Below are 27,593 nucleotides of genomic sequence, written 5' to 3' on the forward strand. Positions count from 1 at the left end.
TCTTGCTAAGAGTGCCGAGAGGAATACTATTTGTACGACTACTGTTGTCAGCAGGGGGTCCGCTACCCTACTCCTGACCCCCCCTTTACTAACCCTCCTTAGTAAGAGACTCAGTTTACTAATGATGATGGAGTTACATTAAGGATAGGCAAAGACCCAACTGGGATAACTATACCTACAGGGACTTAATACCGAAAGCGCAAAGCCCCTAGCATAAGTAATAAAACTTAAAAAAGAAAATCAGTACAGAGACAATTTAAGATTTACATGATATAGGAAAAAGCCTGATTGTGACCCCGAGGCTGTATTGCCTATCTTATTCGCGACGAGTACTAGAACCTTGACTATTGGTAAGCTAAACCTGATATTTTAAATAAGACAAACTCACAAGAGTGGCAAAGAGTCGTGGAGACTGTATGTGTATGCGTATATATATTAGAAAATAATAAATCTTCTACCTCTCTTTTCTAAGCATAACAGTCCCGAGATTACAAGCATTAGCATTACGAACACTGCAACTGTCCATTTAAAATTGACTCAAACTGCTAAGTATACAAGTTGACTTTCTACTAGGAATAAGCCAGCCAGCCATGCCAAGCATTCCTGACCCGCTCTGCCTTTGACACAGAGATATACGCCGAATTGGCAAGTCTATCTTGTAGTTCCTTGAATTTGGCCGTAGGAGCACCTTTATCGAAAAGAATATCCAATTCCAAGTAGGATAGCTTCTTTGTTTCCGGAAGCCGAAAATAGCACCATATAAGACAAAGGAAAGATGTAGCCGCATACACTAGACAAGACTTACCACCCAGGTCCCATGCAGATGGGTTCAAAAGCTGAGGCGCAACAAAGTTATTCACGATAGTGAATATATTATAAACAATCCTTGCGAGGGCAATGGTCTTGATCCGAAGCCTTGTTGATGGTATCTCGGCCACGATGACATAGCAAGCCGGACCAATAGACATGTTGTAAGTAAAGGTCATTAGGATGATCAAGGACCCAAGCGCCCAATTTAACGATGAGTGGTCGGCCAAGACGATTGACAAGGTGCCGCCTGTAGTGAGAATGAGCAACGCAGCCACCAAGCCGGCCAAGTAAAGCTTTCGCCGTCCGATTGTAGAAAGCAATATCCATGATATCATGCCGCCTAAAATGCCGAGACCATACATTCCGGTAGCTAGAGTGAATGACTTGGAGGATTCGAAGCCTGCTTGTTCTAGAAAGTATGGAGCATATCCGGTTAAGGTGGCACCGCATAGAGCTTGGCAAGACCAGGTCATGCAGCACACTTCGGTCCTTCGGAGGTTGCAACCTCTGAAGAGATCTAGGAAGTTCGAACCACCGTATCCTAATTTCTTCTCTGTCGAATCAATATGCTGCATAATAGCGATTGTATCCTCGATGTCGATGTGTTTGTTGCTCGTGAGTCTCTGCAATGAATGTCGAGCTTCTGCTAGTTTCTCATGTCGGACTAACCACCCTATAGTTGACAAATAAATATAAGGACAGAAGATGTGTCACGTAGGGAGAGTCTTACAGGGACTTTCGGGGGCGAAGTAGATGAGGAACAGCAATGGAACCGCCCATGCCCATTGCAGGGCAAATGGTAGGCGATACGACCAATCTGATGCATTCTTGATAAGCGCTCGCAGTATTCCAGTGCCCATGAGCTGGCCAATAAGCCAGCACATATTGACATTACTGAGGATAGCTGCACGGATGACTGAGGGTACGACTTCAGCAGCATAGGTCGCTGCTAAAGTTTGAATCACACCCCACGACAAACCTTTGGAATAACCCGTTAGTTTCTCGGACAATAGGGTATGCATACCGTATGAGATCGATAGGCGAGCACTAACTTACCACAGAGAGCTTGGGAGGCAAGTAATAGAGCGATGTTGTGTGCGAAGACAGCCGGGAATACTGCAAGACACATCCACACAAGCGCGACGATCATCATCTTGCGGTATCCAATCACATATGAGATATAACCATGGGCAAGAAGGCCTATGATCTCGCAACCGACGGCAGCGTTTTGAAGACCCATCTGCCACAAGGGCGAGATCTCATAGTCTTGCTCCCTAACGGCGTCAGTAAGCGGTAGCCTGGGTTCACCGTACCTGCGCCTGAAGGACGGAAAAGCAAGGAAGCCGGAGATAAGTGACTTATCGTATGCCTCCATGACAACGGTAAGGAAGAGAAGAAAAGACCACATAATCGCCTTGGGGAAGTGTCGGCAACAGCTAAGCAGAGTCATCTCTTTCTCGCTTGCCAAGCCGCGATGAATACGTGCGCCGACACCTCCCGGGCTTGTTGATCGGCGGGGCAGCCATATTGGACTGTCAAGGGTGTTGGAGCAAACATATGAGGGCTGACGCGCAAGATCTTCTAAGGGAGTATTGTCGACACCTGACTCGTGATGAGAAGAAACGCCCTTAGACGTCATGGATATGAGTACGACCTCATCTTTGCTAGGATTGGCATTTGACCCAAACATTGTTTCAGGGAACCGGGCAGCGGGGTATAAAGAGACAAAGATGCATTAGGGACAGCCTTGAACGTTACATGGTTTACCTCGTACTGGATGGAACACGCATTGTATTATATAACTCCTCTCAAACTTGGCAGGATTTGACTTTAGGCCTGATACAGCCATTACTGGAAGCCACAGCTCATTTCCCCGGATTGACTTCCCCGGATTTCCCCTGACCTTTGCAGGAACCAGACCACGACGGGACATCACATGTCTGGGGAAATCGAAGTAAGAGTCTTCATTGGAACGCTAGTTCTGCAGAAGTCTGTGATCTCCTTGATGCCGTTTGTGGCGGCGAGCTGAAAGACCAACTTGGCTTGGTGCCGTTCCTTTTAGGTATAGTCAGTAGACTAATAAGCAACTGATTGTCAGTGGCTGGCCTGTCGGTCCGATAGCTCGATTTTGCGTCCAGGGTAAGAATCCTTCAGTCCCTTAAGCCACCTGATAATCGACTCGATGTGCCTCCTTTGTGATGAATAATTGGGTGCTCATCGCGAAATACATTAGACACTCGGTTCCTATGATTTTGGCAAAACCGTTTCCGCATATATCGACTTTTCTTGTGGCAAACTTGACGGAGAACAGCTTGCCACAGCAATCCATGGTGATTAGCATGGTTGTGCTGTACAGTCATGTAGCTCATGCAGCCATCACAACCCAGCGGCCCCCTGAGCTAGTGGCTTAGTGAGTAGTATGCAGCAGTTTATTCGACGTCAATACGAGGGTGGACGACTCGGGGTTGAGTGGTTGCACACGAATTACTGGAATTATGCTTAGCCTCTGCGACCCTCTCAGAATCTCACACAGTTAATTATATCCGGTTTCGAGGAAATTGGCAAGGAAGCATGAAGTTCAGATTAGAGAACTTTCAAATTTACTACATATCTATCATCAGCGGCTTTGTCGCTCATTATAAACCTCGGTGAGGATACGATCCTTCTTGGCAATGTCTGCCACTCCAGTCCGGTCCTTGAAAACGCTATCCATTTCCTCAAGAGACTTCCCGTTAGTCTCAGGCACACTAAACCAGACCCAGACGAAGGACAGAAGACAGAAGACGGCAAAGAAGATGTAGGCGCCGAAGCCTGTTTCGCGAACAAGAGGTGGCGTGATGAGGCCAATAATGAAGTTGTTGATCCAGTCTAACGAGTTTAGTGGCTTGGCACTTGACAGAGATGAGAGACTTACTTGAACAGGTGGAGATTGCCACGCCCTTTGCTCTGAGAGATGATGGAAAGACTTCTGCTGGCATGGCCCAAGGAACAGGGCCCCAAGAGGCACCAAAGGCAAACATGTAAAAAAGAAGAAAAGCGACACTTGTCCAGCCTTCGGCAGTATAACTAGGCCAGTCATTCGAGAACTTGCCCACCAAGACAGCTATGATGAGATGTGGCACAAACATTAGGAAGCTACCCCAAAGGAGGATACCCCGGCGGCCGAAACGGTCCATGGTCCATAAGCTCGACAGAACACCAATCAACTGTGTCACGTTGAGTACTCCCGACATGATGAGTTGCATGTCAAAGTCGAGGCCCATAGTTCCGAACAGTGTTGGCGAATAATAGATGAGAGCGTTGATTCCAGTGAACTGCTGGAAGAACATAAGGCCTGCACCAACAAGAGTTCGACGTCTGCAGCCTGACTTGAAGCAATCTCCCCAGCTGACAAACTCAAGTCGCATCTTTCCAACCACGTCTGTCCTTTGAGTGAGATCAGGGTGTCGTTCGCGGAGAACACTTGCTTGGAATCGGGCCTCGGCGATAATGTCCATCCATTCGCTTTGAACTCGTGGGTCGGATTCGGGAAGGGCGCGAAGCTTGGCGAGGCTGGATAAGGCTTCTGCCTCGCGGTCTTTAGAGGCGAGCCATCGAGGGGAGTATGGTAGAAAAATAGCGCCGAATCCCAATAGCAGGCCGGGGAGGATTTGAAGGAGGAACGGAAGCTGCCAAGACCAGTGGGTGGGAATTCCCTAGGAGTGGATGAGTTTATAGCGGTGCGTGAGGAGTGGATGTTGGTTTACCTTTGTCCCGTAAGTTATCCAGAATGCAACAACAATTCCTATAACAATCGACAGTTCTTCGAAGACGAGTAAAGCACCCCGGATCTCAGGTGGAGAAATCTCTGCAATGTAGAGAGGCACCACCATGGATAGCCTAACAGATGCATGGTCAATGCCAAGGTTTATGGAGTGTTGGATGAGGAAATTTCCAAGCTGTACTTACTGTCCAATACCAATGCCACCGATAAAGCGCCCTACAACTAGCATTGCATAGTTGATAGCCGCGGTCTGGAGAGTTGATCCAATCGTGAATACCACAACAGCAACCATCAGGGAACGCTTTCTGGATATCCAGTCAGAGATCCAACCCTGGTTGATGGCACCTATAAATGCCCCGAGCGTGATCATGGCGGTCATGAGGCCCTTTTTGAAGCCCGCGCCAGGAGCATCATCCGACACTTCGGGGAATCGATCGAGGAAATGATCCATTACAAGCGTCACGGAAATGACGCCTTGATCATAGCCAAAGAGAAGTCCACCGATCGCCGAAAAGGCAGCGCAGGCAGCGACGTAGGGAGATGAGAAGAGGCCGCGGAATCCTAGTTTGTCAGCTTATCAAAGCTCATTTACTCGCAACGTGCGCCATCACAATAATGTGTCAAAGCCAAGCAGGGAATAGTAACTCACCGGAAGGACCATATGGTTCGAAAGAAGTGTTGATTCCAACGTGCTCCTCAGTCGTGGCACCGCACTCGTCAAGCTTGTTTTTGACGGGATGGAGTTGCTTGTCCATTTTGAGAAGGTACTGGAAGTAGACTCTGAATGAAGATGAGCATGAATAATCTCTGGTGATGCTCAAGGGGAGATTGTGATCTATTATAGTCCAAAATCTCGGTCTACTCTGCGACTTTCGATTGATCATGGACAACCAACGAATGAAGGCGGGTTACTTTCGATCTCGTCAGTGACATGGATTAAACACGGGGTAATTCGTGGGGAAGCACGAGTCAGGTCTGTAGAGTCTTGGGGTAACAGTGGGACATGTCTTCCTCTAACAAGCATCAGAAAATGGCCCGGCCAAGGATCCGTTACCCTGGAGAGTTAAGCCTATCTAGGTTAGAGCAACGGAATCTTTCACCTTCAGAAGCAAAAACGGAGTATAGCCCCGACTGTTCGGCTTTTTTTTGCCTTTGGAGCAAGGTCATATAATCGGGGCAACCTGCCCCTCGAGATGAATTTGCATCAAACATCATTTCCGGAGAAAATGAACACAGCTACGGCATGTCTTGTAAGTGAAATGAAATATCGGTAACCATGCCGAATGCCACTTGCCACTCTGACCATCATTAGGCCTGCAAGAAACAGCATCTCAAATGCGTCTGGGGTCCACAAGTTCCTGGAGGAGGTACACAGACATGCCTTCGATGCGTTTCGATGGGCAAGGTTTGCGACACAGCGCCCGTTTTTCGCTTCAAGCACTCAACTACGTATGTCTCCCCAACAGCTATTGCGTATCATCGCGAGGATTAGAAGGCTGAGATCCACCACAGGTCATCCCCAAATCAAGTTTGGGTCCCTTGCTCAAGACGATGTAGGTAAATCATTTTCATCCAGGGTTTTACTTACGAGCCGCCAAGTACGATTCGTGGATGAGACACCTGATGTTGAAGGTTATTATCTATCAGACTCGGAGAGTCAAAGCCACTGGCAGCAAGTTGATGGTAACACGCTTCAATCTCATAATGAACAACTTACGGATTTTGGGTATAACGCCTCTCCCGCGTCTCACACTCGTACGGCTGAGATCGGTGGAGGAGATGGAGACAGTGCAGTAAGCAGAGACAGTCGTCGCAATTATGGCCCAATACCACACGGTTCAACACTGGGATTGGCCAACGTAGGAGCAGTACCCTACCCCTTAATGGAAAACCATGAAGTGAGATTGATGCAATACTATTTAAACTATATGTGTACATGGGTGCGCCATTACATCTTTTGTCTGGGTTGACGTGCCTTATTGATCTCTCACAGTTCGATCTTTGCGATTCCAGACGGCACTTTGCCAACATTGTGCCCCCTCGAGCAGCATCTTGTCCGACCCTTCTTAATGCTATCTTCGCCTTATCCTCCAGACATCTCAGCCTCAACGCACAATATGACCCTTACGCCTCCGATCGGTACCATCAAGCATGTCTCAGGCACTTGGCAACAATCTCAAACGACTCCTCCGCCCTGAACGACGACAATCTACTGGCAGCGACTATTCTTCTACGCACTCTCGAGGAACTCGACGTGCCCCTTATAGGCACTGATCACGAAGGTCATCTGTTAGGAATACAGCTATTTATGAACACTTGTGACTCTACAACGACCCCGAGCAGCCTTCGTTTAGCCTCGTTCTGGATTGGCATGAGGCAAGAGGTAACGATGAGCTTTGCGAGTCAACGGCCTGTAAAAATCAGGCTCGACCACGGATTCATGGACCGGTCCCTCTCTGAAGCCGATGATGATACATGGGCAAACCGCATTATTGTCCACAGCGCAGATGTCATAAATTACTGCTTTGGAAATAACGGTCCAAACAGACACCACTATCAAAAACTAGTTGACTATGACCAAGCTTGGCTACGAGCCCGGCCGGTGTCCTGGCTGCCTGTTGCCTATAGTGCTTCTGACGAGGCCTTGGGCGAGGCTTTTCCACACATCATTTATCTAAACCACGCCGTCGGTATGCTACAGATTTTGATTGGAGGAGGTCTGCTAATAAACATCAGTTATAGGCCAAGTCCATAGCATATTTGCTCGTATTCTCCTCATGTGCCATGATGACCGAGTACCACGAATTGGACCATCGGCTCAGCTAGCTCGGAAGCAAATCGACGTAGGTTGAGATACATAATCTTCCATAGCAGTGTATTCTGACTGATGTAGGACGATATCCGGACCCAAATCCGAGAACTTTGCGGGATAGCTCTCTCAAATCCCTCCACAAGACCCGCCACCTTCACAGCCTGCATGGGAGTGACGGCGTGTGGCGATCGATTCACCGAGAGACGGGAACAAGAAGCGTTACTGGATGTATTGATGCTGACCCAGAATACTCATTCGTGGCCCACTGCATCAGCACAAGACCATTTAAAGAGAGCATGGGGCTGGGTGGATTCTTGATGCTGAAAAGAGCTTAGGCCATCTGTAATTAGTGTATGTGCTCAAATAGTCTTAAATACAGTGACTAAAAGGCCAGAAATTAAGCGATTTACATAGCTATTTAATTTCGATACTATATAAATGTCTGAGTAAATGGGAACGCGATTGATCCTCCATGTCTATGGACCCATAGTGTAGTGTAGTATGCGGCGGTCTGAAATACTGTGGAGCTCCACTCGGAACGTTTATCCGCATGGTCTGTATCGGGGCAAATTACCCCGTATCAACAGGGAACTCAGGCTCAAAGCCTCCGAATGCTCTACTCCACCATGTCTCGCGTCAAAGTACGCACTGGTAAGTGCCTTATCCAGTATGAACAGTCCAAGACAAGAAAATACAGCTTTTGCCCAGTTTTGCCATCAATATGGAGACATTCAATTAAGCGTCAGGGTGTATATAATAATTAAGAAAGCCGTGGTTGGCACTATCCCACTTCTTCTCCTTCATCTACTTCTTACAATTTCTTCACTTCTTCACTAACCTCGCTACACTCAATGCAATGGCACCTCGCAAGCTTCAAGTTGGAGTCGCTGGTCTTGGAAGAATGGGCAAGCGACATGCCCTGAACTTCCATCAGAATGTCCCGCGAGCTGTTCTAGTCGCTGTCAGTAGCCCAGATGCTGCCGAGAGGGATTGGGCTACTGAGAACCTCGCCCCTGACGGTGTAGCTATATACGAGAGCTACTCTGACATGATAGCCCATGTGGGCTTGGATGCAGTTTGCGTCGCCTCTGCCACTGCGGTACATGCTGAACAGACAAATGCCGCTATTGCCGCGGGCAAGCACGTATTGTGTGAGAAGCCCCTTAGCACAACGGTCGAGATTGTGAGTGTTTCCCTGTGACGGGCTTCGCATGATGCTGACAGTTCAGTCTCAATCTGTTGTTGACGCCGCTGCTACCCGCCCCGACCTCAAAGTCATGTGTGGCTTTTCCCGCCGTTTCGATGCTTCATACCGCGACGCCTACAAGAAAACAAGGTCAGGCTTGATTGGCCGCCCGTCTGTTCTTAGGAGCCAGACATGCGACGTGCTGGATCCCTCGGGCTTCTTTGTCGCATATGCTCAGTTCTCTGGTGGCATATTCGTTGATTGCAGTATTCACGATATTGACCTGGCTCTTTGGTTTTTTGGTCAAGAGTCCAAAGTCCGATCAGTCCACGCTGTAGGGATCACGGCCGTGGAACCAGATCTACGACAGTATGATGATAGGGATAATGCTGTGGGCATTGTCGAATTTTACGATGGCCGCATCGCATATTTGTATGCCTCGCGCATGATGGCTGCTGGCCAAGAGGATACGACAGAGATTATCGGGACAAAGGGTAAGCTGTCTGTGAACTTGATCCCGGTTGAGAACCATGTTCGGATTTATGGACAAGAAGGTATCAGGCATGAGCTTCCTCAAAACTATTGGGGGCGGTTCCAGGCAGCGTTCACAAGAGAAGCCGTCGAATTTACCGAGTGCGTGCTTGATGACAAGCCGGTACCTGTTGAGCTAGAATCAGCAGTGACGGCTGTGCGCATTGGTGCGGCTTTACAACGGTCTATGATTATGGGGAATAAGATTCATTTTGACGAAGGCGGTAACGAGGTCAATAGAGCTCAATTATAATGCTCTGGCTTTAGAGTAACTTTACTATACTATTATTATTTTAGAATATCTTAGGTACACTGGGACAAGATCTGGAATGGCTATTGCTGTCTCTACTATAGCTTTGAGACATATTTCCCACGAGTCGCCTGAAACCTAGGATCACCCATGACAAACTGACAAGTGGCCATCTGACTCATAAGCCGATCTCTTCTCAACCGCTCCATCACAATAGCCTCTCCAGCAAACATTACCTCCACATTCCCATTATTCCATCGGGGTAAGAGAGTGATCTCCCCATGAGGAGGGATTCTACCAAGATACGGCTCTCTAAAGGCCTCACAAGAACCAAGCTCGGGGCCCCAACTTGACAGCATAGCTGCACTTGCTCGTGTATGGTCCGTCACAAGTGCATCGATGGGTCCTTTAGGTATCAGGCCCGGGTTGACAGGATGTGAATGGGCTATCCCGAGCATCTCTCGAAAGGTTTCCTCGCTCCAAGCATTATTGCTGTGGCGAATTGCCATTGCTGCATGAGCCAGAGTTTTGGTGTCAGGTGAGATGAAGTCGCTGGTGCTCACAGACACTGGAAACAAATCCACGCAGGCAGGCATGTAGTTGTTGGGTAGAGGAGGCGTCAACCGGCGACGAATGCTCCCAGCAAAGACAATCTTGCTAGTCTCGGGTAGAGGATCACGGCCTGATAATCCTGGAGCATATTTGGCGCCAAAGAGTCGGTTCCATGCGAAAGAGGTCAAGCAATCTGTGGACGACACTTTTGAGCCGTTGGGCAAGACCTCTTGGATCATGCGCTGAAGCTGCTTTATTGAAGACTGTGAAAAGGTCCAGACAGAACAAGACAGAGTGCGAAGTTCATCTTCTGTAAACCTCACTAGATCGTCATTTGTCAGACGTGCTTTTGTGAAGAGGTTTGACACTTTGTCCGCAACTTGTTCTGGAGATCGAGGGTCAAGCATGTCGAGATGGTGAAGCTTCCTCGCACGGGCTGCGAGCTTGTCAAGATCCTCCTCTATACCCACGTCAGGTGTCAAGAGGGAGCGATCTATCAGGGCCGCCGATATTTGCTGCGGGAGTGGAGGTACAGGCTGACCATTGAGTCTAGCAGTTGCTATCGCACTCGTATTCTGTGACCAAGACCTGAGAAAGTCCATAAACTGGACCAGGTCACCTATCACGTGCGTAATCGACATGGTCAAGACAATACCGCCCTTCAGGACATTAAACTGAGGTGCGATTACAGGGTCGCCATCGTGGACGCAGGGAAAGTCCTCTGGTCGGAGCTTGCCAAGACCATCTTCTTCGCCATCGCCAAAGGGCCACCCATTAATCTTGAGCTCGTTGTAAGAAGGTACATCTGAATCCCGGCGATGATCTCGATACCAGAAGTTTGTGCCAGCATGCGGTGCATCTCGAATCTCAAGGGCGTAACGTCCAGTTTCTTCCTTTCTGATAATGCCTGCGAGGTGCGGATGCTCGTAGATACATCGAGAGAGGCCTTGTTTGCAGTCTTCGTAGAGCTGCCGAGGGTCTGTTCCCGGTCGTAGAGGAAAGAAGTGTGTAGGTGAAGGATACACTGAAGCAGTGAGGTTGTCAAGGGCTGAGCACTTCACGATGGATGGCTGTAGAGGGCCCGCTGGTTCGATCCATGAATCGGACATGGTTGATTCGTTGTTTCTGTTTGCAGACTGTGATTTGGTGAAGTTACTTCTGATTATTTAAAGAGATAAGTGACTGTTCCCAGAGAACACTGGTTATCATTTTGTAAGATATCGGGCCAGCCACGTGAAAGCAATTACGCTTCTCCCTCCAATCCCGCTCCATGATATCAACCAGACTTTGACCTCCGTTTCAGCTTTACTATAACACCCTTCTTATTTTCGCAATCTAAACTTAAGATGGTAAAGACCGCGAAAATGTTGAGCATACGATAAGAGGTAGATCATCTACCGTTTAGTGTTTCTTAGGTTACAATTCCAGGCCTCGGAATGAAATTTAAACCCTGCACAGCTGTGGCTCGGACCGCTCTTTTGTCACATCTCATTGCCGAATTATGTCTCAGCGATATCGTCTATGAGGCACAACAGATACGACATGGCTCGGGCCAAAATTGACGATCATAACTCCCTTCGTATAAGGATCTGCAGCTAGTCGGAACGTGTCAGACAAACAAGACTCAAGTACCGTGCGGCATATCGTCTGAAACATGTGTTGGTCAAAGCTTAATACGAAATCATTCGGATTCCTACAAATCTGGCAGCATCTAAAGAGTCTTAGACAATGCATCAGGTCTCATTTGATTTATCCATCATCTGTCTGGCACATCAATGACTTCTTTCCAGACTAATTCTTCTTGCACATCCGCATTTATCAAGCTTAACATCGCTAAAGCAGCATCCTCGCCATGTTCACTGACGTTCCATTCACCCCATCCGCCTACTTGACCTCTACTACTGTTCAACCACAGCCAAACGCGCATGGAAAGATAGTCAAACTCTCAGCAATCGACCAAATCGCTCCGAGGGACTACATCTCATCATGTCTGTATTTCCGTGTGTCACAGAATGCGGACAAGAGATATATCTTTCATCTGTTTGAACGGGCCTTAGTCAACACGATCATTGGCATCCCAGAACTTGCATGTTCCGTGCGACGGCCCACCGATAACGATCGGGAGGAGGTTGAGCTTCTATTCGATAGCAACCAAGGCGCCAGACTCAACTACAAGGATTACACGGCACCCGAACTTCGGGCTTTATGGAAGTTCGGTACGTTCCACCAACTTGAAAGGGCTTATTTTCCGCTTGATATACCGAGACACATTATCTTCGGCACATCGGCAAAGCTAGTTCCGGGAGCCAGTATTCCGGCGCTGGTACTTCAGTGTAACTTTATTTCTGGGGGCCTTATACTCGGGACTTGTCTTCATGTGAGTCCACGTTACCTGTGGGATATACCTTTTGCTCCTTGTTACACGACCGCCTGCAATGCGACTTGTGCAACACAAGCCTAGTGGTCCGACTTTTCCTTTACAAACACTGACTGATATGCAGCATGTGGCGGGCGATGGCGTCTGCAACTTTATCTTGCACAAGACATTAGGCATGCACCTGGCTTCCATTACCAAAGGACTCGGCCTCCGAACCATGCCAATCACGCCTCTTGATCGAAGCTCGGTCGTTGAGGGTGAACAAGGCGTGACTCTAGAAGAATTTCCTGATTGGAAGCTCACAGAGACCTCTTGCACTTTCTTGAACCCAACAAACTACGAAGCTACCGAGGTACAGTCGGTTGAACATGGCATATTCTTCATCTCTGCCGAGAACCTCTCGCTGCTCAAGAATCATGTCCTGAAAGGTGCTGCCAATACTAAGCTGAGCACGACCGAAGCTATCTGTGCTTTCCTCTGGCGCCACGTTGTCATGGCCAGGCAGATAGATCATCATCGATACCCAGAGGCAAAGCTATCAATCACTGTTGACGCTAGAGAACGAATGGAAAGTTCGCCACTCCCGTCCAACTATTGGGGGAATTTTGCGGAGCCGAACGCGGTCGCCAGAGTGTCTGTTGCTTCTCTACACAATGGAGAAGACGGACAAAAGATTTATGGTAAGCTGGCGAGTAGTATCCAGCGAGCCATTGCTGCTGTCAACGACAAGGCAGTAAGGCGTCTCGTTGGGCTGCTCAATCAAATGCCCAAAACTACTTCCTTGACCTGGAATGTCGACCGATACCCGGGACCGGACATGCTCATAGTCTGTCTTCAAGCGCATAGATACAACGACATTTATTTCGGGCGTCATCTTGGGTATCCTTCTGCATTCCGCGTTACTGTTGGGGATACTGAGGGTAAACCTGACGGCCGTTGCATTATTCTGCCACCTCCTCATAATGAGAGTCGGGGTCTGGAGCTGATTCTGCAATACGATAGTGGTACTTTGGAAAGGCTTGAGAGTAACGCCGAGTTTAGCAAGTTCTTTATACGCCGTAACTGATTTAATCAGAGACCACCAGGCTTTAATACCCCTCTTTAACTAGTCTCTACACTTTTTAAATATCCTAATAGTTTCAAATACTAATGTTAATATATAAATACTGAAAAGGTTTAGCTGTGAATGGGGCGCCATTCAAGACATCGATAGTAATGGACATGAGGAGGCATTGCTCAACTGCCAGCCAGACAAACTATCCGGTTCAGACTTGGCAGTTCTCTTCCTTAGATTTACATTAGCTTGAAGAATTCCACGTAATGAAAGATAACCTCTGATAAGTATTGCATTGTTGGTGACAAAGGGAGAGTTCAATACAGGGCTTAGACTTGATCATGGAACGCCACTCATCGCGACTATTCGTGACGATGACTGAATGGGAAATTCAGTGCGACCCATGAAGGATGTATTAAGAGCTCAATGATGAATTGACTAGCCGCTAGTCAAGCTATAACGGCACATCTCCCTGCACACCAAGTACAAAGCAGCAATTGTTTGTGTTAGGGGCATTACACTAAGGAGTAAATAAGCGGACGTAAGAGTAGAAGGTCTAAGCGCAAATCTGGCTCATCTAAAATCTTGCCTGAATAAACAACTTGCCACTGTGACTGGGGTTCAGTAGTCAGTTCGGCTTTGCAAAGCTCCCAATAGGCGGGGTACCAGCCGGACTGTTCCCAGTCAATAATCGCCAGTACACGGCAAAGCGAATCTTTGGACACCATTATGTAGATCTGCCGTGCGTGAAGTGGATGTGACAATCGTCTGGTAGCATCTCTCAGTAAGGCTCTGTGATACTAGTAGGATCAAGATGTGGATCATCAGCCGTCGTTGGCCATTTGAACATGCTCGACATACAGTCGTGAAATTCAGCTGCTGAAGAAAAAACGCCAGCGGGTGGGAAGTTTGTGTCGGTAAAGATCATGTCTCTCACGTTCCCGCGGTCGATGTTACCTGAGCACCGCTTATGTCTGGGAGGAAGTGTGAGTTGGGATACCTACCGATGAATGGATCATCAGCAGCTAGGTGGAGATGAGACATTCGGTGACCATCGACCTAAGCTTTTCACAGACGCTATCCTTCTCGATAGCGCTTAGAGTGCCCCAACGATCACGTAGAATGATTCCATCAATATGTTCTATATAGAGGAATGTGATGCCGGTTTCTTGTGTTCAGCCGTAGATCTCGGAACTGGAACTTCAGGTAACAAGTGGTGAATGGCCCAAAGGCACCGTTCCTCCCTGATACCGGCGTTTGAGTTGTCAATGTGTTTCACGACAAGTCCAAGCTCTTTGAACACAGCTGGCTGACTTCACCTCATGCACTCGGCGCGTGGGTGCGGAACACAATCGGGCTTGGCGAAGGAGTATGAAGGTTGGGTGCTCCTGACTATGCTTGAAAAAGGAGGATTCATAGAATGTGACGGAGGAACCCTGTGGCGGCAGGTCGGGGGTCAGATAGAAAGACATGGTATATAGAAAGCCAACAGCCTAGCATACAACGTCTCCACGAGGGATGAAGACCTGGCGAGGTTGTCAATAAAGGATTTGCAATAGGGGGAATTGGCCTTGGCTTCAGTAAGGCTGGGGGGGACTTCGGATCCTCTATGAGCTTATCGATTAAGAACTAGTGAAGACATCATGACAATATAAAGCCAGTCAACTCTAGATCTACCTTTCTAGATGGCCTCATCGCAGGTTGTCGCTACAGGTCCTTGCCGTGAACGATGAGCGAGCCCAAGACCTGTTTATCCAGGCTTCAGTTTGAGAAGACATTCCTTACTGCCCCTGAGAGCTTCTGGCATAACTCTCTTGGCGCGATGGGAGAAATGGAGGAGGACTGATGGACTTTTGGACAAATGGGATGGACATACATTCAATTTGAGGTGCTAGGAGGGCGACAATGATTCGATGGGGCCAACTCGATCCATTGCCTCCCAGATAAGTACGCAGTGTGTTGTCGCACAATCTTGGTCAAATGGACCTCACAAAGTTGCCGGCGAGGCTCTCAGTGCATGGAAAGACTACGATGGAAAGTTTCCAACTGCCGACAAGAGCTTGAATGCCTCTGTCGTGGAACAGAGTGTTTCGAGACGCATACGGGTTCAGTGTTTGGCTGTGGAAGCTACGTAGTCTCGGATACTTGACGGTGTTCGACGTCGCCTTCTTGGTTTGAAACTGGTGAGCATCATCGGGATGAAGGCTCTGGGTAGCCACGAGGCCGGAATTTGAGTCGCGATGCTTCTTTAAAAGTCAGTAAACACTTTGCTGGTGGCATCTGAGGGTCCAATCAATGAATCATGGGACTACCTTCTCGGCTTGTTCAAGCCTCCAGACCTTACATTCAAGACGTCGTCAGGCTCATGTGGACAATCTGTACGGTAACGCAAAGGCGGCATCTCGTAGCCTAGTCTTCGGCGATACCATACTTCATGGCTGACGCCCTGTCTTGATAATCCGACGAGTCGACAAAGGCGTGGCGGTAGGAGATTCGAACTTGAAGCAGGGTCTGCGATGAGAAAGGAGAAGGCATTTATCACCAATGTTACCGGCGCGCAATTCCGACAAGCTCTTGTCCCTCAATCGCCATGTATTTGCTCCAAGATGAGATGAAGTCTAAGAATGGTCTCAATTGACTCTCTCAAGATGATACGTTCGTGTGGGAGAAGTTGGTGTACTCGGTGTGGCATCGACGACGAGGCGACTTGACGTTGAGGCCTGCATCAGAGGTGATACAGCCTTCCATGCTATCTTTCATGCTGATGGATTCGCGTCGTCCGTTCGACATCAACAATGAATTGACGAAGGCGGGCAGAAGGCTTCAACGAAGGAGTGTTCAGCGGCGGTATGGGGTGTCCCGCTTCAGACACATGGCATCGAAAGAGTCAGGTCCGAGACTCGTAACAGCAATCGCATTTTGAGATCGGACGAAGGAATTTCTCAGGAGCCTTGGGCAGTTAGTAAATGTAAGCTTGTCGAATTGAGGTCCGCATACTTACAGACTGTAGAACTCGGAGTGGCACACGTCCCCTATGCACGAGATTGATCTCTATTAGGGCCAGAGTAGACAGCGATATTTCACCTGTATTTACTGATGAATTCGAGAAACTCGAATCAATTCCACGTCGAAAGTGCACTTCAACACGTTGCTGGAGGAGGCAGTCAAGGGCGGGAGGGGTAGTCACTGGTAGCTGAAGCGCTAAACGGACATGGCCGATGGCACTGGAATGCAAACGCGTCATGATTCCAGGCTGCAACCGTCTCAACACCTTCCATCATGCTCTTTCATTGATCCACAAGTTTTTACTTTTGTCGGTCGGCTTTTTGAGTTCATCTTAGCAAATACTTCTTGACATCGACATCATCTAAAGTCACAACCGCCGTTTCTGTCTAGAGCACGAAAAAAGGGGGGGAATGGCCCAAACTCTCAACATGGACTGTGTCCTTCTCCGCGAAACCAACGCGTAGCATCACACAAAAGTCTGTACGTACTGCCACTCCCATTTCCTCCCCACTCAAGCAGGCCAACTTGCAATCGTGGCGTAAACAACACTACTGAACGCATCCGGTCGCCTTGACCAAATTACAAGTGTTTCAAAGCTTCGACCAGGCCAAGAAGTAAGTACACGTAGAGCCACTTCGGAAATCCAACAAGTACCTCTGTTGGTGGCGGTGATAAGTGTGTATCGCCAGTCTGAGTCATGAAACTTTGGCGAGGTCCCCGCACCAATGGAAGCTAGGGCATTTGTTGATCTAAGCAGTATCATAGGCTTGTGGGAGGTCAGCTGCGGAGAAGACAAACGTGATGGATGACCTTTTCCGTCCAGGCTACCATCGCGCTGCCGGCCACCCTAAAGGTCTCAGCAGACACGAGGCGTTCCTGCCACAAAGATGCAAGCTCGTTGTAATATTACCAACCTTGGTCAGGCCCTCGTGTGTCTCTCTTCAACCATTTCGGCAGCTGTTTGTGCACAACACTGCAAAGGCAACACGTCCGTAAAGAGCCACGCGTGGTCCAATGAATGTGTCGACTTGATTCCCCATCCCAACAATCGACTGATCAATCTACTGTGTCTTGCTAGGGGAACAAAATGAGGCTAGGGAACTGAGAGCTGACCTTCTAAAAGTCCTGTCTCTGGCCTGGAGAGAAAGTGAGTTCTCGTGCTAAGCCATGGTTCGCGCCCCATGTGGGCTTCTCTCCCGAAATTAACGCCTTATCGGGGCCACGGGCGGGCGCCCTGTTGTCAGCTGAATCGTAAGTTTACCAGGACATGGACTCTTGGTGATGTGCCGCCGCTTATGCTGTTTGCCAAACTCACTTATTGTTCAGCAAAGGCAGGGGTAGAACAAACTCACCGCACAGAACTCGCACGCTTTGTGACTGAGGCTTTCCACACTAGCCATAACGTGACGGTTAAGGTCGACCCGCAGCAGATCTCAGCTGCATTCACCGGCTTCAACGTGTTCGTGTCGGTTAGCTACCTGGTCACCGGTTCATGGCACGGAGACAACAACTGGCTTGTTCGAGACAACAACATATGAGGGTGTGCAGATAACATCCTGTCGACTGCAGTAGGTGTCTCCGACCCTCGCACTCCCCCTCGCCAGGCGTTCGAATATCTATCTTGCCCTGACGCTCCGTCACATCTACCAAGCGCAAGGTCGCGCTTTCACCCGTCGGTGTGCTGCCCCTGCATGCCATGTAATTTCTGGATCTCCTGTCAAATTTGCGATAGCCTTTACATAGCAAAGACTGTTTACACGCTGTATCAAGCACTATCCCGTACTCGCTCAGCCCCTACAAGTCGGGTGCATGGTTCTGGCCATCGTTTTACAACATTCTTCCAGGATGTGCCTGGAGTTTAGGCTACTGATCCCATTTAATTACTGCGCGGGAGCAAAGCGAACTAAATTTATTGACAGCACGCTTAGCGAGACCGCTGAGGAAACGCTTCACAGGATGGAGTGTCAGCAAGGTTCTTCTGAGATCAGCGGCCCAGGAAGCAAGCCAGCGCTTACATATCTACCCCATCAGATTCCAACGCCCGCATCAGGAACCTCCTCCGCTGTGGTCCCACCTGATTTTCTCCGCTTGCCTTTCTCATGGTTCCCTCATGCAACAGCAAGAATCCGCGGACAAATCATTGTCCTAGCACCAGTTACGCGTGTTGTTTACAGGTTGTCCGAGCCAATAAAACCTTCTGATGGTATCGCGCGAGCTTAAGATGTGGATATGTGGCGTACAAAGGCGCGCTGTCAAATCGACGAGATGAAACAGGCTAGATCATCTCGGAGAAACTCCTCCTCTAGAAATTCCGTATTCTTTGTTTCCATTTGGTCGCAAGAAGGAGTTACTCTATACTGCACTCCAGTAAACATTGGATCAAGCCACACAGTGAAAATGTGCTAAATCAAATGTCTAAGGTGTGTGTTCTCGTTTGGGAAGTCTCATTAGCGCTTCTTTGTTGTTTTTCGTGCCATCGGAGCTTTTCATCTCAGTTAGACGTCGATGTCATAGTGGAGTTGAGACTTGCGGCTAAGAGCTCAAACCGTCGGAGACAACTTGGACACCATGGTGGATTAACTAACAAAATATATTTTTCTATACAAGCAGCGAATAATGATTAGTAGAGACAGTTTCCATCGACAATTAAACGGTAAAGAAAACCCATTAATCCCATTGCCATACAGTTACAGTAGTACACTTATCAGCTTACCCTAAAGATTTTATTAGATCTTTTGTTCAAGAAGGGCCCTGATCGCAGGGTTCTCATCTGTGATACTATTCATCCGCGCCCTCAAGGCACCCTCGTCTTTAGCTTCCCAAATCTCACTGTATTTGTTGTGGATACTCTTCCATTTCATGTCGCTCAGCCTACATCCAACAAGGAATATATCTGCAGGACGTAGATCCTCCAATTCTTCCGCTGCGCTTCTCATTCCCTTAGCCTCTTTGGTCAAAAGATTGTCTTCAGTTCGCGAGGGGGATGCGGACTTCGAAGATGTGCCCGATGTCGGATGGGGGATATGATCTCCTGTCTGAGTATCCCGAGGTTCGGAGTCGATCAGCACGTTGAGTGATACATAATCCATTGGTGTATGGGAGCCGTGATAGTGTTTTGACCATTCCCCGTAACAGAAGTTGACTGCCTCGTCGGGACCACTGGTACTTTGATTGGGTTCGAATGCGGCAGGAGAGGATGTTGTAGGCTCCTCATCATGGTAAGATACAGAGTTAGGGGACGCATGTGTTGAAGAAGATTCATCAGGGGGCGACGGGTAAGGGCATGTGCAAGGTACCCAGTGGTTAGCCTCGACATGACAGTTCGGGCACTGGCACATTATATGGCAAGAGTCCATGGTGATGAGCTTGCAGCTGGGATTCAGGACGGTTGGGTTCAAAAGCGAGATTTCCTGAAGCCAAGCGCTTAAGGCTACAGGGAAAATGATCATATAAAGCCGGAATTGAAGGAGTATAACTGATGTTGACCTAACTCAGCGATTCGCACAAGCTGCTTTGGTCAAGGTCTCTCTTGTATTTATAACTAATCTAATTACCTCCGCTTTTCTTTTTCTAAAAAAGAAAAGAAAAGAAAAGAATGGCTATTATCGCTTGGCCTTTCGAAGAACAGCAGAATGGCGGCTGGCTGATGACAGTGTTTGGTTCCCTTGTCATCATATCCATGACATGACCCATCGGCCAGGCTAATGAGTGATACAGCGCTATCGAGCAAGGTAGGCACGCCAATCTCACCGGCGGCAGATTGACCCTAGAAGCCGCGAGGCTTTCAGCAGATCCTTGTGCACGTCCATCTGTTCAATCGGGTAGTCTTTAACTGTAATGATTGCTTGAAACACACTCCAGAACTTCATTATACAATGACTCTCCTGGATCTTCAGTGATAGACGCCAAGTTGTAAAGGCTGAGACATACGGGGACACCGCTTTTGAAAAGGTTGGGCACTTGCTGCACGTATTGGTTGTAGCAGGGTGAGGGGTTTGCCTATCAATTCTTCCCAGGCTAAACACGCGTCTGCACGACGCAGGGGTTTCGAGCGACATGCTAATTTTTTGTGCCAGCCAATTCACGATGCAGTCATGGATCAGGGTTTTCTTGGGCTATTAAAGTGCAAGGAGCATTAAAATTAGTGCACCGGTCAAGAAACAAGGCTAACTAGCTGCAGCGGCAGGAGGCCCGTTCCTAGTGACTCTATAAACTCCAGAGCTTAGCTATGCCTTGTAGGTGACTTTTACCCAAGTTTAGGCTTCAATGCTATGATACTTGTACTAAAACTTCAAGATTCTCATGGCAAGGTATCTATAGGGCGAGGCTAGCATTGTATCTTGAGTTAATACGGCATTTGTGCGTTCTGCCCTCGAATCCCTTTGCAGTTTCCACTTCCCTTCCTACTTTCCCTATGCTCTGATTCCCCTTATATTCCTTTCTGGGGTAAGGCGGCACTGGTTCTGATAGCGTTTGAGACTACTGTACGGCTGATCTTCCGATCGCGGCCTGGAGGCTCAAGGACAAAAGACAGCCTAGGGGTTACTCCACTTGAACACCCTCGATAACCTGATATCCCCATTCGGCCTTCATTACTCGCATATTTCAGTAGCTCCATAAAACTACCTCGCAAGCGCTAGGGTTGAGTCATAACATATGGGCTCTCTAAGGGATAACAGGTTTTTGTCAGTAGGATTGTAGGATTTAGCTGTCCAGAATACCTAGCCGAGAAGCTAGACATTAGCTGTAAGGACACTTTATTTCTATCCAATTCTTACCTGGGGCATAGGGGTATACAGCTGCAATCTCAGCCAGACTCACACAGCGTAGTAGATGCCCGACTGCGGTAACGATAAAGCCAGAGAAGAAAAAAGGACTCCCTCCCACACCGAGGATAAAAGTGAGATATTCACCGACTGCTAGAGGTGTAGCACTGATGCTGTATTATATGTTGATTGCTGCAAGCTCAGAGAAGCGAGGCTTCAGTTCAAATAATGGGTACATGCTCAAGTGTATGAGGGGATTGTCCTTCTATATAGTACAAATCAATCTAAATATCTTTGGTTAATTATATACTTAGATACCCACATCATCAGATTAAGTAATTGTTAACGGTCGATGGCCTGTATTATCTATAACTAAAGGGTCAAGGTTCTGTTTCTTTATATTGTGGTGGATGCTCATCTGCTGCCGCTTTCTCATAAGACGGTGCTGTCGAGCTTCCTTGACCATTGACAGCATCTTCAAAGATCCGGGCTCGTAGCTGTTGCAGATTTTCTCTTGTTTGTTTCAGTTCTCTACCCGCAATATCCCTCTTTTCAGTACATACGCTCTTCTTTTCCTCTGCCAATCGCAGCTCCTCGTCTACAATCGCGCCCGCCGCAGCTATACCCTCTGCCGTTGCTTTGATCTCCCGATGGAACAGGTAGTCAGTCACGGGTGTGTTGATCCAGTCATCTATTCTGCCAGCAGCGCTTTTCCCGTCTGCGACCTTGGGCATGATGAACCCACCGACTTCGGGATCAAGCTCGTGAGCCAGGGCGAGGAATTGCGAAGCCTCGGCCAGACTACGCCGGACCAAGCCCAACTCTTCTCGCTCTTTCCGGTCAGCGACAGCGGAATTGAAGTGGCGATTAGCCCTTCTTCCAGCTCCGGGTTTCAGATCAAAGATATCCGATTCCGAAATTTTGAGCGCCTTTGCTGCGCTTCCGGCGGCGAAAATGACACGTGAGCGAGCCATTATGATGTAGTTAACCACTGAAGCTACTTGGCTATAGCGGTTCTGTATGGGATCAAATATCTGAAGAATGTCAATGCTGTGCCCTAAAGAGAACGATAGGAAGCAATCCGGGATATTACCTGTTGAGCTGCTTTCATCTCTGCCTCGAGTTTATCTTCTTCAGTATTATCTGGCGAAGGCCCGTCGAAGACAACTGCATGAAGCTTATCTAGATCATTCAGGGCTTGCACGCGTTGCTCGATCATGTGTTCCAACTTCTGCCTTCGCTCCTTCATGTCATCCAGTTGGGTCTTGAGCTCTTTGCGCGTCTTGTCCGCCTTGGCCTGCCACTCCAGCAACCCAACCACGTCATTCTCCTCCTTTGTGAGCTTCTCGTTATACTGTGAACCACCAAAGAACTTTCTTATGTGGCTGTCTCGTAGATCTTCAAATTCCTTCTGTTCCGTTCTGAGACGAGCGGACAATTCGCTGTATAAAGCATCTGCATCATACCATATGTTTTTAAGGGCAGCAAGGCCGAGTTTGACCTGGGTTAGAGTGGCTGCAGTATCTTCAGTGGCAGCAATAACCGAGAGTAGTCGCTCTCTTTCAGCTGCTGCCGCGCTGATCCGATCTTTGGGGGACTCAATTGTAAGTACCATGAAGAGCTAGTCTTTTTAATTTTGTTGCGTGAAGTTTATTATGCATTGGACTGATTATCTTAACAGTACCTTTAATATAAATGCCTCATTTCAGCCGCACTACCCAAACTCAAAGCGGCTTTCCAATTGAAGATCTTTAGTAATTTTCAATACGAGGGGTACTAACCCAGATAAGAATGTGGTTACGGTTCAGATATAACTACAGGTCAAGTTATCACCTAGAGGAGAGGCAAAACGTACTTATCACCTAAGCGCGTGATTAATCAAGAGAAATTAATTATTCTACAGCATTGCAATTTATCCAGCTAACATGAAACATAATTAAGTCTGTCTTCTCTAGTCTACTCGAACAAATTCCGCTCCATCATAGGGACTGACGATGCTAACAACTCTTGCATCCTCCATATTGAAGATGAGCTCATCGGCCGTCCCAGAGAATCCAATATTCATCCAAGCCTGACTGTGATCAAACAGTCCTCCTTTTCCACCCTCAACAGCAGCACGGGGTGCTGGAGGGGCAAGCCCAGTAACCACGCGGAAAGCTGTAGAAAACTTACCCTTGACGCTGTATTGTGCGGCCAGAGAGCGAGAGTTGGAGTAGAGACCCATTGGGTAGAGGCGCGATGAGGTATCATCAACTACGTCTTTTCCTTCAACGTACCACGACTTCAACTTTAATCCAGGCTCCCCTTTGGTGACTTCGATGGTCATGTTTGTTGTCTTGGAGCCCTTGACGACGAATGTGCCGGTGAGGTTTTTGTCGGCACTTTCTGCCGCGGCGTACTCAGCTGCTGTGATGAAGGTTGTTCCCGTGACGTCTCGAAGTGGCCAACGCGCAGGGGTGGCAGTGTCGCCAGCAATCAGAATTGAAAATCCAATCCCGTGGTCTGGTGAGAGAGCGATGAAGCAGGTATAGTCATCAGTGCCGCCAGCCTTGAGGTATAGGTCAGATACACGGGTGCGGTTGGAATCAGGGCCGGTGGGGAGGGTGAGACGCGTGATTTCCCAGGGAGCTCCGACAAGCTCGACAAGAGTACCTGTGCTGCTGCGAGGTTTCATCCACTCGCGAGTAGTGGAAGATGGGAGGAGGTCAGAATTGAGGATAGAGAGGCCTGCGAGTCGGAGGTCTTTGGCAGAGGAATATATGCCACCAGATCTTTCTTCTTTAGCGTAATTCAGCAGCAAGGCATTGAATTCAGAGGCTTGACTTACCCAGCTACAATAGGGACATCGGTGCCCCAGGACTTGAGCCCAGTCCGGGCAACGGCATCCAGATCTGTGCCATTAGGGACAACTGCAGAGGAAGAGTTCATTCCAAGTGGCTTAAAGATGATGTCTGCAATTGCGTCCTTGTACTCTTGGCCGGTGAGTCGCTCGAGAATCAGAGTCAGAACTCCAAAGCCAGCATCCGAATACAGTGCACTTCGCCAAGGGCCCATCGTGGGGACCTGTTTATCACGCATAAATTCAAGAAACGCTGGTCTTGTAAGCAAGTTTCACATACGCGATAGTACCATACTCACCCTCGCGATCGGCCCCGTCGGTATCCGGCGTAAGGTACTCTATCAGTCAAGTCAGCATTCAGTGGATCGTCCTCGGCGTCCTCGGCGTCCTCGTCGACTCACGTCCCGGGCCACTAGTGCCAGCCTGATGTGTAGCAAGGGCCCCCACAGTGATTTCACTCCAGTCAATTCTCTCCAGTGGGCTGCTAGACGAATTACCCAAGAGCTCGGGCAGGAAAATGGACCCAGGATAGCTCAATGCCTCAATGCCAGCCTTGGCAATAATAGCATACACAGTGAAGACCTTTGTCACGCTGCCAGCTCTGAAGATTGTATCCTCAGTCAGGTTTCCCTTTGTGAGAGTATCTTTGTATGTATCGCCGACGTGGAAGTAGCTGTAAAGCGAATCATTGGTCGAAGCTGAAAAGACATCAACAGCGAAAATGAGGTCTGTTTTGTTCAAGATCTTAGTGTCGAAGAGTTCTTCAACCAGAGATGGGAACTTTTCCTTGGCTTCATTAAGGAAATCTGTCTTTGAAATGTCAAAGTTGGTGAGAAAAGAGGGACCAGTAAGAGGAACATCGTTCGAGAGGATGACGCTGGCTGTTGCAGAGCCAGCCAGGCCCATATAGGCCAAAGATTCAAAGCGCATATTAAGTAATATCTGTGAGTTTCGGTGGCTTTTGTATAATCTCGTGGGGCAAGTCTTGAACCCTTAAATACAGATTGGATTCTTCACATTGCTGTGCCGTATCGTCGCCAAGCAATTTGACATCATACCTGCTGTAAGGCTGAGAGCGGCACGTTGATACTGGAAAGAGTTTAGCCCCGTTGATCGTGAACGCAGTGGGCCAAGCAACAAGCCTGTAATTTGCCCGGCGATCCATCTACCCAGAAGGAGGTTTAGTTTCACTGTTTTGGCGAGCAAAACAATCTCATTTCCAGCATTTCCTTGCTTATTTGGCTTCCTTCGCCTCGGCTGTGCAATTGATGCCAGCGCATCACCATTTGGCCACAAGATTTGATTGGACCGTAGACCCAGCTGAAATTCGGCTGTGCCTTGATGACAATCCTTGCGTACCTTTTAGGGGAATGGCCCCCGGATAAACAGCTTAACCGATATACCGGAGCGCAGCGTATATCTTAAAACGGTATTCTTTTCTAGCTGATATCTACCAGTAAAGTCACATTAGGTATCCAATACAGATGTCACACATTACCAGCTTATATGTTCTTTATTATTAACTAAACGACCTGGGCGGAATTCACGCGATAAGGAAAAATATATAAGGAGACAAGACAGAACGCAGTATTAGGGTTACCCTAAAGCCAGGTAATATTAAATATTTTCTATTAATAAAATTAAACTATACCTCTATAATAAAATACTATAAACTATATCAATAGGATAATAATTATTATGTATTTATTTACTTATGACTAAAGCCTTAAAAGCTGAATAACCCAGATAAAGCAAAACTTACTGGTTTGATACACTGTTTCTCTTTGTTGTAAATGTTTCTGCTTACGGCGAAAACCTTGCAAAGTCAAGGACCAACATCCAGCATATCCTCATCTATTACTGTTCTGCTGCACAACGGACCGACAAGCTTGATGTCCTGAGCGTGGCAACCCTCAATCCTCTAGGCAATTTCCGATCACTGCCGGGAATTCGTCTCCTGACAGTCTGACGGTCCTTATCACAGAGCGCCCACTTTTGAGGATCAAGGGTGGGTTCGACTCATAAACCCCGCATTCAAGCCTATCTCAGTTTAATGCAAGTTATGCTGACAATGCAAAGTTGGGGGTGATCCCGGAGGTCTCCGAATTTCCGATCATGAACAGTAAGCAAGTGGCTTGGATTTGAGGGCTTCGCTCCCAGAGTGGGTTGTTTTTACCTCAACGCCATTAATGTAGATATATTTAGTCTTTTAGAAATTACGTCTGGCATCATTTACTTATCACTCCACTACATTGCTTAACAGACTGACAGATCAATCGAGATTCCAATCAACGTGAACCTACAATACATCATGGCGAAGCTTGAGATTCCTATCATTGACTTCTCAGGTAAGCAGCGACCGCCGAATCTTGTTAACTACCTGTCTAAACTACTTAGGATTCTATTCTGAAGACCCAGCGGAGAAGAAAAAGGTTGTAGACCAGGTTCGTGAGAGCTGTTTGTACAATGGATTTTTCCAGATCCTGGGTCATTCCGTCCCTGTCGACAAGCAAACCAAAGCCCTGCAGTGCGCCAAAAAGCTCTTCAACCTTCCTTTGGAGGAGAAGGAAAAGGTCTCCAAAAATAACAACACCTGGAACCGTGGCTATGAGATGTTGAGGTCACAGATCCTTGAGGAAGGCACTCAGCCAGAACTCAAAGAGGGTTTCTACATCGGCGATGAAATTCCCAAGTCTCACCCCTATTTCGTCAATAAGAAACTCAACAGTGGCCCCAACCAGTGGCCTGAAGCCTTGGGAGACGACTTGGAGGACTTCAAGTACCAGACAATGGATTACTATAGGTCAACACTCAGCCTTGCCTCTGATCTTATGCGAGTGCTAGCACTCTCACTTGATCTCAAGGAAGACTACTTCAGTACTTTCCTGGATGGCGCTGTTGCTACCATGAGGCTCCTCCACTATCCTTCTCAACCTAAGGATGCTGACGAGAAGCTTACTCGAGGAATCGGAGCTCATACCGATTTCGGCGCCATCACAATGCTTCTTCAGGATGATGTCGATGGGCTACAAGTTTGGGATCAAAAGAACAACACCTGGATTGATGTAAGTCTCACCACTTCTCGTTGTACCTAGACGGAGATCTGACAATTCTTTATCAGGTCCAACCAACCAAGGGAGCTTTTGTCGTCAACCTAGGCAACCTGATGGCTCGATGGACAAACGAGAAGTACAAGAGCAACGTCCATCGAGTCATCAACAAGACTGGCAAAGAGAGATACTCTATCCCTGTCTTTGTATCTGGTAATCCCGACTACGTTGTCGACTGTATCCCGACTTGCAAAGCACCCGGTGAGGAGGCCAAGTTCAAACCAGCGACTGTTGAGGAGGTCGTCTCCGCGTCTTATGCTGAGTCCTACGGAAGGGCTCAGTTGTACAAGCAGGGCTTGGAGAAGAAAGCCGAGAGCAAGGTGGAAAGTACGCCTCTTCAGCAGGTTGCAGCTTGATGTATTATTGTATCATTACTATATATATGTTGTTCTATGTCTTGACTGTTGAATGGTTCTTTTGGTCGACCTAGTCTAGTAATAGATTGTGGTATGTTGAAGATAATAAATTATAGGCTAAGATGCTCTTAGTCAATCCTGCTTGATCGACCTGAGCCATCGGTTTAATATTTGGCCCCCT

General features: G+C 48.0%; 13 protein-coding genes across 13 annotated transcripts; 5 read left to right on the forward strand and 8 right to left on the reverse strand.

Moving 5' to 3' along the window:
* Window positions 1-569: 569 nt before the first annotated feature.
* Window positions 570-2,500, reverse strand: FVEG_16944 (hypothetical protein; the record flags this gene model as incomplete). Its single annotated transcript, XM_018906180.1, has 3 exons — window positions 570-1,483; window positions 1,541-1,789; window positions 1,867-2,500. 3 exons carry the CDS (start codon window positions 2,498-2,500, stop codon window positions 570-572), a joined length of 1,797 nt encoding a protein of 598 aa, XP_018758381.1.
* Window positions 2,501-3,427: 927 nt separating this feature from the next.
* Window positions 3,428-5,328, reverse strand: FVEG_10988 (hypothetical protein; the record flags this gene model as incomplete). Its single annotated transcript, XM_018900150.1, has 5 exons — window positions 3,428-3,678; window positions 3,725-4,505; window positions 4,557-4,689; window positions 4,759-5,134; window positions 5,223-5,328. 5 exons carry the CDS (start codon window positions 5,326-5,328, stop codon window positions 3,428-3,430), a joined length of 1,647 nt encoding a protein of 548 aa, XP_018758382.1.
* A 471-nt stretch (window positions 5,329-5,799) lies between these two features.
* On the forward strand, window positions 5,800-6,065 carry FVEG_16945 (hypothetical protein; the record flags this gene model as incomplete). The annotated part of the gene is made up of 2 exons (XM_018906181.1): window positions 5,800-5,823; window positions 5,886-6,065. 2 exons carry the CDS (start codon window positions 5,800-5,802, stop codon window positions 6,063-6,065), a joined length of 204 nt encoding a protein of 67 aa, XP_018758383.1.
* A 444-nt stretch (window positions 6,066-6,509) lies between these two features.
* On the forward strand, window positions 6,510-7,703 carry FVEG_16946 (hypothetical protein; the record flags this gene model as incomplete). Its single annotated transcript, XM_018906182.1, has 3 exons — window positions 6,510-7,263; window positions 7,310-7,416; window positions 7,467-7,703. The coding sequence occupies 3 exons, from the start codon at window positions 6,510-6,512 to the stop codon at window positions 7,701-7,703; spliced, it is 1,098 nt and encodes a 365-aa protein (XP_018758384.1).
* Window positions 7,704-8,241: 538 nt separating this feature from the next.
* On the forward strand, window positions 8,242-9,355 carry FVEG_10989 (myo-inositol 2-dehydrogenase; the record flags this gene model as incomplete). Its single annotated transcript, XM_018900151.1, has 2 exons — window positions 8,242-8,568; window positions 8,615-9,355. The coding sequence occupies 2 exons, from the start codon at window positions 8,242-8,244 to the stop codon at window positions 9,353-9,355; spliced, it is 1,068 nt and encodes a 355-aa protein (XP_018758385.1).
* A 95-nt stretch (window positions 9,356-9,450) lies between these two features.
* Window positions 9,451-11,013, reverse strand: FVEG_10990 (hypothetical protein; the record flags this gene model as incomplete). Its single annotated transcript, XM_018900152.1, has 1 exon — window positions 9,451-11,013. The coding sequence occupies one exon, from the start codon at window positions 11,011-11,013 to the stop codon at window positions 9,451-9,453; it is 1,563 nt and encodes a 520-aa protein (XP_018758386.1).
* Window positions 11,014-11,756: 743 nt separating this feature from the next.
* On the forward strand, window positions 11,757-13,347 carry FVEG_10991 (hypothetical protein; the record flags this gene model as incomplete). The annotated part of the gene is made up of 2 exons (XM_018900153.1): window positions 11,757-12,227; window positions 12,406-13,347. The coding sequence occupies 2 exons, from the start codon at window positions 11,757-11,759 to the stop codon at window positions 13,345-13,347; spliced, it is 1,413 nt and encodes a 470-aa protein (XP_018758387.1).
* A 2,095-nt stretch (window positions 13,348-15,442) lies between these two features.
* FVEG_10992 (hypothetical protein) lies at window positions 15,443-15,736 on the reverse strand (the record flags this gene model as incomplete). The annotated part of the gene is made up of 2 exons (XM_018900154.1): window positions 15,443-15,578; window positions 15,648-15,736. The coding sequence occupies 2 exons, from the start codon at window positions 15,734-15,736 to the stop codon at window positions 15,443-15,445; spliced, it is 225 nt and encodes a 74-aa protein (XP_018758388.1).
* Window positions 15,737-15,744: 8 nt separating this feature from the next.
* Window positions 15,745-15,870, reverse strand: FVEG_10993 (hypothetical protein; the record flags this gene model as incomplete). Its single annotated transcript, XM_018900155.1, has 1 exon — window positions 15,745-15,870. One exon carries the CDS (start codon window positions 15,868-15,870, stop codon window positions 15,745-15,747), a length of 126 nt encoding a protein of 41 aa, XP_018758389.1.
* A 3,030-nt stretch (window positions 15,871-18,900) lies between these two features.
* Window positions 18,901-20,228, reverse strand: FVEG_10994 (hypothetical protein). Its single transcript, XM_018900156.1, has one exon. The coding sequence runs from the start codon at window positions 19,788-19,790 to the stop codon at window positions 19,068-19,070; it is 723 nt and encodes a 240-aa protein (XP_018758390.1). The 5' UTR covers window positions 19,791-20,228; the 3' UTR covers window positions 18,901-19,067.
* A 1,224-nt stretch (window positions 20,229-21,452) lies between these two features.
* On the reverse strand, window positions 21,453-22,788 carry FVEG_10995 (hypothetical protein). Its single transcript, XM_018900157.1, has 2 exons — window positions 22,201-22,788; window positions 21,453-22,141 (listed from the first exon to the last, which is right to left on the reverse strand). Exons 1-2 carry the CDS (start codon window positions 22,720-22,722, stop codon window positions 21,488-21,490), a joined length of 1,176 nt encoding a protein of 391 aa, XP_018758391.1. The 5' UTR covers window positions 22,723-22,788; the 3' UTR covers window positions 21,453-21,487.
* Window positions 22,789-22,977: 189 nt separating this feature from the next.
* On the reverse strand, window positions 22,978-24,920 carry FVEG_10996 (hypothetical protein). Its single transcript, XM_018900158.1, has 4 exons — window positions 24,348-24,920; window positions 24,246-24,284; window positions 23,935-24,199; window positions 22,978-23,878 (listed from the first exon to the last, which is right to left on the reverse strand). The coding sequence occupies exons 1-4, from the start codon at window positions 24,874-24,876 to the stop codon at window positions 23,059-23,061; spliced, it is 1,653 nt and encodes a 550-aa protein (XP_018758392.1). The 5' UTR covers window positions 24,877-24,920; the 3' UTR covers window positions 22,978-23,058.
* Window positions 24,921-26,078: 1,158 nt separating this feature from the next.
* FVEG_10997 (hypothetical protein) lies at window positions 26,079-27,588 on the forward strand. The gene is made up of 3 exons (XM_018900159.1): window positions 26,079-26,294; window positions 26,344-27,011; window positions 27,068-27,588. Exons 1-3 carry the CDS (start codon window positions 26,258-26,260, stop codon window positions 27,410-27,412), a joined length of 1,050 nt encoding a protein of 349 aa, XP_018758393.1. The 5' UTR covers window positions 26,079-26,257; the 3' UTR covers window positions 27,413-27,588.
* Window positions 27,589-27,593: the final 5 nt, after the last annotated feature.

The sequence above is a fragment of the Fusarium verticillioides genome, chromosome 9 (genome assembly GCF_000149555.1).
Source record: "Fusarium verticillioides 7600 chromosome 9, whole genome shotgun sequence".
In the NCBI taxonomy this organism is placed as follows: Eukaryota; Fungi; Ascomycota; class Sordariomycetes; order Hypocreales; family Nectriaceae; genus Fusarium; species Fusarium verticillioides.